We start from the raw sequence: 12,551 nt of genomic DNA on the forward strand, positions 1-12,551 counted from the left end.
TAAAGTTAATACTTTTAAATGCACTTAATTATTATGAACGTGTTAAGTGATAAAATAAAATCTCTCATCTAGGGGACTTATCTAACAACCCTATCTGAAGACATACAGATTTTTACATTTTAATGTTCATTTATGTGAGTAACGTTACACAGTTTGCTGGCAAATTGATCAGATGTAAAATGCCTGGTGCATATGTACGATTTGCTTGAACTGAATTTGCCCTTTCAGTTTATAAAGATAATGGAACTGATGCCAATACATTTTAACCTCAGCAAAGAAATCACACAAACTTCAAATACTGTGTATGCAGTAAACATGAGCAATTTTCTTCCAACATGCTGGTTTTAGGTTACATACTCTAACAATTATTTGTTTTTTTTTTTACAGAGATAAAGGAGATGCCCCTTTTATGGTGTTGTTTAAAAAGATTGTACCAAGCTAGGGTGAGGAGAAAGCATGCTCAAGTTCCATACTGCAGCCCTAGCTGCACACATTGCCTTAGTTGGTGTCATCCCTATGTTCCCATGGTCCTATGTTCTAAAGAACCTACTGTATGTTCACCATGGTCCTAAGTTCGGAGGGCCATATTTTCCAAAGACTTTACATTCTCAAGGTCCTATGTTCCCAAGGCCCTATGTTTTCAAGGTCCTATGCTCCCAGGGTCCCATGTTCCAAGTGTTCTATGTTGCAAAGACTCAATATTCTCAATGTCCTACAGTATGTTCCCAGGGCCCAATGTTTCCAAGGTTCTATGTTCCAACAGTCCCAAGTTTGGAGGGCCCTATGTCCCCAAGGTCCTATGTTTCCAAGGATGTCTCCAGGGCTCTGTGTTCCAATGACCCAATGTTTCCAGGGCCTTATGCTTTGGAAACATAGGGTCAGGGGCCAGGGGTAGCTCATAGGTTAAGGCATTGGACTACGGTTTGGAAGATCCCAGGTTCAAACCCCACAACCAAGTTGCCACTGTTGGACCCTTGAGCAAGGCAAAGACGCTTATCTTTCCAACATTTTATGTTCCCAGAGCCCTACTGTATGTTCCCCAGTTAGCCTCCTTTGTTCATGGAGCCCTATGTTACCAAAGTTCTATATTACCAGGGTTCTTTGTTCCTCTTGTGTATATAGCAAATATTATAGACTTGAAAAAGATGTTCCCCACCCCTTATTTTTCTTAATAGGTCTTTGGCTATTATGGGAACTCATCTAAGCGGGTCTGAGTGTACAGTATATACGATGATTTAAAAATGGAGTTAGGGTTAGGGATAAACATATTGTATGTTTATTGTACATTTCGCCCTTTTTTTGGCCAGTTTATTGAGTTATTCTAAAGGCCAAAACCACATACAATAATAACAATCATTAGTTTCGTTGTGTTCAGATTGTTTTTAAAGCCTTGTTTCAATAAAATAACAGAATACAAGGGTTATTGTATGTTAACAGAAAACTGACACACACACACACACACACACACTTAAAAATAATAATGCTAAAAATAAAGTATATTATAAATACAGTCAAAACCGCTTATATGTAAAAAATCAAGTACCTTTCTGTCCTTGGCAATATATTATACGGGAAGGTGATATTTCTTGTTCTAAGTCTATAAAGGGCACCTTAAAAATAGGTTAGCAGAAAAGTTGGAACACATTTATTCATTCAGTCAACCAGACGAAATTCATTAAACACTTAAAGTTCTGTGCCTGTCATTTTTTGTTAACATGTGCTGAATCTATCTATTTTTACTTTTTCCTCCAAGCATTCTCCCCAAGGCTTTCTTCTATCTTTAATACCATTTATCTTTAGTCTTTTCTTGAAAAAAACAAGCAAAAAAAAAAGAAAGAAAAACTCTTTTATAAGGTTCTACACAGAAATGTTAACTATTAACTAAAGAATGCTTGAGGCAGAACATTTTCTTTTCTACCAGTGATGTATTTAACTGCTGAATATATATATATATATATATATATATATATATATATATATATATATATATATATATATTCAGCAGCAGTATTTAATGTTAATAGTTAACATTATATATATATATATATATATATATATATATATATATATATATATATATAGATATATATATATATATATATATATAAAATCTTGAAGAACGTAATTCAGAAAATGCAAATACCTCTGAAGGCTGTGATTAAATAAGGAAGCAGGTGTGTTAATGTAGGAGTGGAAGAAAACTCTGCAGGCGTGGAGATATCCAGCAGCAGGGCTGGGGAGCCACTGCCCATGAGATAATAAGAGATAATGGTGGAAGTCGTCTTTATGAGTGTCTCTTTCGATAAAGATTATACAAAGTAGCCAGAAGCCATAGTGAGTCACATACTGAGCAAATGCATTTTATTAATATACTAAATGTACTGTATATACTGTAAATCATACATGTGAAACAAAAACTAGCTAGTAAAAGTGTTAAAGAAGTTAAGATGACCATTTTTTCATTTTTATTGCTTTCTCCCAGTTGTCTATCCAAGCCTTCCAAGGCTTTGCTCTATGCACATCTTTAAACTTTGTAAAGTATAATACAACATGATGCTTACTTTATGGATTGTGTATCTATTGTGCCTATACTTAAAGTTTTTCGACCGTGTCTTTGTAGCTATTAATATCAGACATGATAGTTGGCAGGACACAGTAGGGGTGCCTTTTCTTTTGAATGTTTTTATGTTTGCTCTTGTATCTTGGTTTAGACAGGAAGATGGATAAGATACTTCAATATTCCAATACAATTTTGCATCAAAGCTTGTCTCTTGGCTTTGGTCTAATTGATCTATTTCATGATTCTTGCATCCTGCTGACACAGTCAGCATTGTGTTGAGAAAAAGAAAAAGAAGTTATAACTACAGTATCACAGGATACAGGTGGGTTTTATACAGTATGTCCTTTTTTATTATGCAATATATGCACTTATTTTTTCAGTTTAATTTAAGATTAAATTATTTGTCAGATGTAGCTTACAGCTTGACGAAATGATTTTTCTACATATCCCAGCTAAGAAGCAAGGCTTAAAGAAGAGGGTCAGCCAGAATACAGTGACCCCAGAGCAGACAGGGTTAAGGAGAGCCTTGTCCAACAGTGGCAACTTGGCGGTGCTGGGGCTCAAACCCCCAACCTTCTGATCAGAAACCCTACTGTTTACACCACCATTGCCCCATTTAAGGGCTTTTTTTTGCCCCTTTCTTAGACTCCGTCCATACGAAGCCGGTGTGTTCCCTATCCGATCATTTTTTTTTCGTGAACACGGCGTCGTCTCAAGAAATATCTGCGTACACACGAAACCACTGAAAACGGTGTAGTATATATGCCAGACCAGTATGGGGCGCTGTAATTCTGCCATAGAGATACACTATACACGGAGAAGAAGATTTTAAACATGCGCATAACCTTGCGCGCTGTATACAAACCAAGATGGTGTTGTCCATTATCGCTTGTTGCTCATAACAGTTGCATAGAAGCAATAGATTTTGCTGTAATAAAGCTAGTAGGCTTTGTAGCAACACGAACACAATCATGTAATCCGCCATTATTGTTATTGCTGTTATGTGTGACGCAGCCGACACGTGATGTGATGACATCATCGTTTCACAAAATATACGGATTGGCCGTACACACGAAGACGCAAGATTGTCGTTTTCAGATTTATCCACTTTGGGACCCGGTCTCAAAAATTAGCGGTTTCAGTCTCCTAAAACGCCTGATCCGTGTGGACGAAACGCCAATACGATAAAAAATTTATACGTATACAGCGAAACGTGTCTCCGTGTGGACAGGCCCTTAGTTACACCAATCAATCATAACATTAACACCAGACGACATTCACATGTTAAATTTGAGCTAATTGACCTGACCACCAGAGGCAACCCCAGATGATAACACCACTTTAATGTAAAAAATGATGTCATAAGGCATCACTTTGTCTGCATGTTTTCTTACCCTAATGCACCCATCACTCTGTAACAGGGTGAATCTAGACTCATCAGACTACTTGACCTTTTTATAATGCTCCACAGTCCATTCTTTATGCTTAAAGGTGAATAGATCACCTTTATTCTTTCAGGTTTTAATAATACACTAGACAGTTCTTACCCTAATTTTAGTAGTTACAACAATTTCCCAAGTAGTTTTTTTTTGCTTAATGCAGGACACCAATTTGACCCTTCTGAAACAGAATAACATCTTTGCTATGACCACAGGATATGTCTTCCGACACGGTTGTGTAAGAAATGAGAACAAATTGTTGCCAGCTGAACCATATCAATCACTGCAGTAATTATGCAACATCTCTTAACTATTTGCTTAGTTAAATTCAGGTGGAGTGCACATGCCAGTAAATTGTTGACAGAATCATGAGTGACCATTTATGCCTATGGGGAGCAAAAGCCAATTTATCTGGTCAAATCCCACAGAAAAGCCAATGCAGCTAACTAAAAACAAGGCAAAGCTGCTTATGATAGAAAGGCACCAGAACACCCAATAGACCAGAGTTTACTGTACACGGGGGCCGGCAAACAAAGACCCCAAGGTTGTAAATCTTGCCCCAGTTCCCAATCCGAAGGCGCACCCATGAGATGCACCAGACAAACAAGTCGAATCCATGGAGGCACAACCCTGCAACCAACAGCACTCAAAGTATCCACTGCCAACTTCCTAGTGCCAGGTACCTCAGCACACCCTAAAGGCTGGCAATTTTCACTTCTGAACATAAGTGATGGTTTTGTTCTCTTAATAAAATTTGTGAATCATTCCCAGAGATAAAGGGTAGGAAAATTCCAACCATCTATTCATTAAAAGATCCTCGGGATATCTGACGAAACACCTTCAAGATAATAATATAGTCCCAAACACATGAAATTACTAGTACTAGACATCATTTATGCTTCGTCAGCGCATCTGAGGTTCTTCTGAAATTAACTCCTGAAAGCCTAGATCATTTATTTTTTACTTACAGTAGGAATAATAAGATATTTAATGTTGTTGTTTTATATTTGCAGAGTAACACCAACCGGCCTCCCTTTGAGAAACCAAAACTGGGCAGCTGCAAACCTTCACCGAATCCTTCCCAGCTTTAGTTTCGACGAGCTCGGGATCTTCGATCGTCTGCTCAAGAGATGTAAGCCTTTGAACATCCACATCCGGTCGATACGTTCATCATATGGTGCACAGGACAGGATCGCATGCCTGGCTGATCGCCTTTCTGAAAAGAGTGTTCTACATTTCGATCTGATGTTCTTTCACTAAAATGCACTCCCCCCCCCACCCCCCCGGCCTGGTAGTGTGATAGTGTTGTTGTAGATCCATGAGTCATCCTTGTTCACAAGCCGATTTCAAGATCGCACCACTAACTAAAAACCCACCACTGAGAAAAGTACTAGACTGATCAATGGGCCTTTGAAAGAGCTGGTATATTCAGGCTTTCTGTGTGATCATTCAATCAGGGTGGTGTGGATAGCCTCCCTGCTGATCACTCAGCTGGAGAAAACACTTCCACTCTACTGGCACTTGAAGACAAAATTGGTTGCCTTCTTTCAAAATGACAGGCTTCATGCAGACACTTGAGCTAAAAGCCGGAGAAGCCACCTGAAGCGCGTGTTGTAGCAGCTTTATAATGTCACACATTAACCTGATTAACTGGAAGAAATTAACAAAATCTCACCTGCATCCTCTCCAGCATGTCGAAGAACTCGGCAGACTGAAAGCACACAAAACACAGAGGCATTAGAATATGCAAAGCATACTGTACATACGTACAAACGCACTTCCTGTTAATGTCTGAGTTTGTGCCAGACAGATTGGAGAAGTTGCCAAATAGTGGGTGAGGGATCTTTTATACAACTGAATGATTTCTTGAAATATTTATTTCGTAATCATGCTTTTGTTGTTGCGTTTGAATTCATTTCTATGGAAAAATTTATGCGTTATGGTAATGCCATTTTTACAGACAAAATTTACATGACTCAATTTGCAACACCCCCTACTGTATATCCCCCGCCCCCCATACTGTAGTGATTCTGAACCTCTGTCATGTCTTACATCCAACCCCAGGGTATTGGTAGTTCTAGACCACACAACCACTACTGTACCACAACCACTCCACGCTGAAGTAATTCTAGACCCCTTCCTACTGTATAGATATGACTATATGATTACATGATGTATTCTGGACACCCTCATCAATTTAGTGATTCTGGACCCTCTACCAAATGTAGATCTACACCCTTGGAACAATATTCTGGACAATGTCGCCTCCCATGGATGGACTCCATAAGAGATTAGTTCTATTATGAAGTGGCTCTTGACCTTCTCCTAGCATACAGATACTGTATAGCCATATTACACCACCCCTACCATCTCACATATCCCCTATTAAGAACAGACCATGTACCCTTTCTACCCCATTGATCCCATATAAAGAATTGATCCTGGACTTGTACTGCCTCAAAGAACCAATGCATAAAGTGCTCCCATTTATGAGAGATTCTAAACTCCTACCACACCATAATTCCCTATTAGGAATTGTTTCTGGACTTCTCCAACTGCAGATATACAAGTCTTGCATAAGTCTGCATCTATTGGGGAGTGATTCCAAAAGCCCCATCATCTCTTCAATTTCCCATTAAAAATATATTCTGGATCTTAGATCTCTTCCAGTAATAAAGGGTTTTCAGACCACTACAAACACGTACACAGATCCAGTCATATTATGCACTCACTACATAATTTGCCTCATGGCTCAGTGGTACAGTAGATTTTCCCAGCCAGTGCCCAAACCCCAGCTACTGGATCCAGTGCCAGTCTCAATCCTGGATAAAATGGGAGGGTTGTGTCAGGAAGGACATCCAGCGTAAAAACCTGTGCCAAGTTGTGTGCGGATCGGATGGCCCACTGTGGTAACTCCTCGACTCGAGCAAGTGAAAGACCAACAACAACATAATATGCCTTGTTAGGAAGTGATTCTTGATCCCTATCACTCCACATCATCCAACCACACCACTGATTTGATTTAATATTACAGTAATTCTTAAACATTTAACAACCTATTAGGAATTAATTCTGAACCATCTATTACCATATGGATTCATACGCATCATGTATATGACTTTTCACCCATCGCTCACAAAATCCATACATCATTAAAATCATAGACAATAAGCAGCTGAACCATCCATTCCTCTTATGTTATCCCTGAAATGCTATGGGCGGAGTTTCTCAACTCTTAGCATGCAGTACTTATGAAATGATTCTACCATGCTGTAGATCAATGCTTTAATGAAGTGATTCTGGATCCAATAATACCACATAGATTGGCCCCTTATCATGTTAAACCAGAATGTTACATAAACCCCTTCATCAGCTGAACTTTTCGAAACCTTCCAATGCCCTAGTTGACTTTGCAATTTACTGTAGAAGACACTCAGCAGCTGGACAAAAAGGCCTATGCAGCTGTTTTAGAAAGTGCCTACAGCCTTGCAAACAAGCACAGACAATAAATCTATGTTGTATATCGTGTGTACTCGCTCGATATTGTATGAGGAACCCTTTGTCCTGACCTGCATCACTTAGCAGCGCTTTGCATGGGAAATGTAATGTAGCTAACAAAAAAGTGGACACTGGTGAAAAAGAAAGCTCAGATATCAGCATGACGGCGTCCTTAAACCACTGAGTAAGAAGAGTGGCCTTGAAGCATGCATACAAAAAACATGTAAAAGGAGATTCTTGTGTTGCTCCAAAGAACAGAGAATAGTAGAGTGTCCTGAATAATAGAGCTTGTTGAAAAGATTGTTGGGAAATTCTATCCAGTCCAACAATTCCTTAAGATCATCGTAACAGAAATATTATTAGCTTCTTAAAAACCCTCATTCCGACTTGAAAAAAATCCAACTAGTATTAGGGGTTGTATGGAGGTGCCACCTGGTTAATAATTAATTCCCTCCAGCGTAACTACTGTAACAATAAAAAAGTGACCCATGTTGACCTTTACTAGCCTTCACATCAGACATGAGGTTAAGACACTCTGAGAAACAATAGCATTAATGTTACATAGGGATCTACGTGCCGGGTCTCCTTATCTCTGTATGCACCCTGCGGACTCTGCGGCTGCTGCACAGCTGATTAACCACACTTACAGTGAGGGGCCTAGCTGCGCTGATGCCATGAAACACACAACTAACTTTTGTTGCTATGCAGTGTACTTAAAATAAGTATGAATTTTATATTGTATATAATGTCTATATCTGTATACCTATCTATGTATCTATAGCATTAGCATTATAGATATAGCATTACTGTATATCCATTTACATTATATAATACTATTATAATATATAATATTATATCCAAATATATATATATATATATATATAAAATTGGATATAATATTATAGAAATAAGAAGAGGAACTATGTATATGTGTGCAAAGTTGCTATGATAGTCCAATATATGTTTACTAGGAACAGAGCATTACTATTTTGAACATCACAGTAATGACACTGCTATAGGTTTCAATTAAAATGTCCTGAGGAACCTTATCAAGTGTCAAATGCTCATGTACATATAAACAGTTTGACAGCAAAACGCAAATAAAGTCCATTTTTAGATTATTATTCATTTTGCCAAATTATTAATTTCTGACCCACAAGGTTGACTGAAAGAAAAAAACATTTCATGCTTTATGAACATCTGCTATGTAATCTTATTTAAGAAGTTTTGAACTTACAAGTTTTGAGCACTGCATGACACCTGGCCAGATTTTTCAGCAGATGTGTCGCTAAAATCGCTTTGATTCTTTCTGTCACGTGATCAGTAAAGTGAAGATAATTTCTGTTTATTAAAACTTGGCCAACATATTATTGATACTAATCTGCATACTCACGTAAATAACCACAAACACAACTGCAGGCTGAATTTTCCATTATGACAAAACTGTGGGAGATTGAGCTATGGAGTTTTGAAAAATCATTTAGAATTCATGTTGATATAACCCGAACAATTTTGATTAACTATTCTTCCATTTTTACTTTTGTGACTCAAAGGATACAAGCAAAAAATATTCTTTATTTAAATTGCAACAATTCTCTTCTACAACTTGATTTTATCAAAACTGCAAAAATCGCATTTTGTTGTCAAACCGTTCATATAAAACCAGCATGAAGTGATGAACTGAAATATACAGAACTGTAGAAAAGTGCGAAAACGACACATGCCAATACCTGCTGTAGTGCAAGTATGACTTTCTACATTAAAATATATGATAAAATGTAAATAATGAAGTTTTATATATAAAAAATTAGCTGTTTAGATTTATTAAACATCCTGCAGAATTAGCCAGATTGTCGCATCTGCTTCTTTTTTTTTCATGCAGCAAAACCCTGAAACTTTCTTTTAGTTTTTTTTTTTTTTTGTCTGAAAAGTAAAAGTAATATTTTACATAACATGCTGCTTTTAAATAATTTCACATAAGATTATTGTTTTTTTATTTTTTATTCATCTGTTTATTTTTGCTGGAATGGAAATCAAATATGTTTTTTACTGACTTAATAGTGACGTCATAAATTAAACATGTTATAAAACAACAAATAAACAAACAAAAAACAGACTTGCCTGCACTGTAAATTTATGACAAAAGAGTTCGGAAAAAACTCCCAGAACTGAATCAAGTGCCAACTTATTGCACTGGTTTACCTAATATTAGAAAATAAATAAGATAGACTATTAAATATTTGATATTTCTTATCAAATCATAACATAACATACCTTTAAACTCTTCAATGTAAACAAACGTGTTTGGTAAAACAGTAATTCTGCAGTGTTATAAAGTACCGACTTGTCCTACGGTTGATATTATACTCATTAGCTGAAAAACAAATATTTGTTATACTGTAAATCAGCATATCATGTAACTAATTAATATGATCCAAATTGTGTTTTTCAAATACATGTCTTTTTTAAAAAAAAAAACAATGACATTACACGTGATGTCCTGTTTACTTGCTCATATTTCCTATTAGACTTTATTTCTTTAAATAAACAATGATATTTATAACAGAGCATGAGCAGTAAAAATGTCTATTTTGGTAAAACTGCATATAAAGTCCACAAAAGGCTACCAAATACTATAAATAATACCAAAGAAAGTAATAAAATATTTCCTCCTTCAGGATTTAAGATAAAGTTACCTGAGACATTCTAAGCGCTTCTGAGGTTCAAGTCAGGGCTTGAGACGTGGAACATTTATTTACTTTGCCTGCATTTGCACTGTCTTTAAGCGTAGGCTGAGATCTTCAGCGGTAAACAGCCATGAGGAACAAACACACACTTAAAGACACACACACACACACTTACAGTTTGCACACTTAAACTGAACTACCTCCCACATGAAGGAGGTTGAGAGTGGGATCGGTGTTTCTATCGCCCTGTGGCGTGTTACATAAAGCAGCCGGTCGTGGAGGGAGCATTTCTGCACCATGACAACACCGTTATTGGAAAAGCTCACCATGCTGCTGATACAGTCTAATGATTGATTTATTTATTTATTTAGTTGAAATAATCTCACCGGTGTGCTCTCGTGCAGCAGCGCTGCTTCCTCTAAAGCATAATTAAAGCTATAAATAAGCCGTGTCATTAGATGCTCCTGTGTGATTCAACTTCCAGGCTTCCCAGCTGCTGATATACACACTGAACCACATCACATGAGCTTCACCTCTCAGTTTCTCTCTCTCTCTCTCTCACACACACACACACACACACACACACACACGTACTGTACATGGCATACTTAAGATTACAGATTGTGCTGTACCTCTCTGGAGGAGCTGGCCATGTGCCGTCCTTTAGCAGACACACACACACACAAAGCAGGAACAGGACTTCTGGGTGTGTCTGGCAAACCTCCGATACGCCATGCCCAAAACCGGTTCTACCAGTCTGCGTCTGGAGATATTTGCTCTCACTTCCTTTCTCGTCTTTCTTGTTTAGTTTTTTTTTCACAAGCATGGTGCATTTCTCAATGTCCGGTGCTATTGTTGGCCCGTTGAAGACCTTATCAACCAATCACACTCTCACACACACACACACACACACACACACACACACCCTTCTTTTCCTCTTTTTTCTTCCTCAGCCAGGGTTTTAAGCTAAAAGTGGTCAAAAATTACTGAGTGGATTATCAACAATAACACTGCAGTGTGTGCATATGTGTATGTGGAAGCATGTCTATAAATGTCATGACGTTGATGAGTTTTAATAAACTATCTCAGTATAGAGATCCATGTTCGATTGATGTTCAGCATGTTCCTAGAAGGACGTGTTATTTAACGTAATCGATGTTTGACAGCAGAACACGATTACAACTTTTATTTCTTTTAACTGTTATCCTCTGACACACAAGGTTGTCTACTGTATCACCTTTAAATCACAATAAAATCGTATTTTTGAAACTTACAAGTTTTGTGCAAAGCACAGCACAAACACAGATTTTGTCACATGATCAGGAAATGTAAATACAGTACTTCCTGTGCAACACACAGTTGCTTGAATGTAATAAAAAAAAAGGGAGATTGTTGTGTCACGATGATGCATTCTGTGAAATAGGACATTGTGTGATTTGGATGTTGTCAGGACACCATGTTACAAACATAACACAACCATGTGGGAGGCACTGTGGTGACGCGAAGAAGGTTTCCAGTGCGCCTCAGCATCATTTTGATGCATTATTCAAAAAACTACAGTCTTTTAATGCACGCAAGATCTTTTCTTTTTTTTTTTTCTTCAAGATCTTGTTTATACCGATCTTTTTAGCATGCACTGCAAAACCAGATAATTCATGTTTTTCCAACAATACACACTAAACTACTAAACAGCATGTTCTGTGGCAGGTTCATACAGTAGCTTCTGTAATCACAGGTATCCAAAACGTGTCTGCAGACATCGCAGTTATCAGGTGAGAAATCTCAGAGATTCTTGACAAGTCATAGCAAATTGTAGCTACTTAGTAACAATCGGTAGGCAAATCTTGACAGTTCTTAGGCAGTTCTTAGGCAGTTTGTCATGGATCTTAACAATTATAAAACAATTTTACAGAATCTTAACAATTGTACATCTCGAAAAGTACAGTAGTTCACATGTAGTCAAGTCGAAAGTGATTTATGCATTATGTTAAATGTTTTAAAGTATTTGTACTTGTTTCTATATTTGTACAGCTAAGTTTTTATTTTATATTTATATGTTGTTCTTATCTTCTATAGCTAAAGTTTTTCTATATTTCTAATAATAATAATACTCTTTTTTTTAAGGTCGTATAAGCATTTCACTGCATATCGCACTGTGCATGACTGTGTACGTGATAAATAAAATTTGAATTTGACATCATTAAGTCGAGTAACCAAGAGTTTAAAGTATTTCTATTCGGGACATGTCCTATGCAGTTCTGGATGGTACCAGAAAGGCCCTTATAAATAATAATAATAATAATAATAATAATAATAATAATAATAATAAAGATAATAATAATAATAAAGATAATACATAATAATGTC

At 37.1% G+C, this 12,551-nt stretch overlaps 1 protein-coding gene across 6 annotated transcripts in view; it reads right to left on the reverse strand.

Moving 5' to 3' along the window:
• Positions 1-12,551, reverse strand: part of rap1gap2a (RAP1 GTPase activating protein 2a) — a 142,246-nt gene that overhangs the window by 23,025 nt on the left and 106,670 nt on the right. For 4 of the 6 annotated variants that reach the window (XM_053507036.1, XM_053507035.1, XM_053507034.1 and 1 more), the window contains one exon: positions 5,675-5,710. In XM_053507036.1, the coding sequence (XP_053363011.1) occupies positions 5,675-5,710 (36 nt within the window). Of the gene's footprint in view, positions 1-5,674; positions 5,711-10,193; positions 10,380-10,816; positions 10,967-12,551 lie in introns of those variants that run through there. The other 2 variants (XM_053507037.1, XM_053507038.1) reach the window with 2 other exon arrangements.

Source organism: Clarias gariepinus, chromosome 11 (genome assembly GCF_024256425.1).
Source record: "Clarias gariepinus isolate MV-2021 ecotype Netherlands chromosome 11, CGAR_prim_01v2, whole genome shotgun sequence".
Lineage (NCBI taxonomy): Eukaryota > Metazoa > Chordata > Actinopteri > Siluriformes > Clariidae > Clarias > Clarias gariepinus.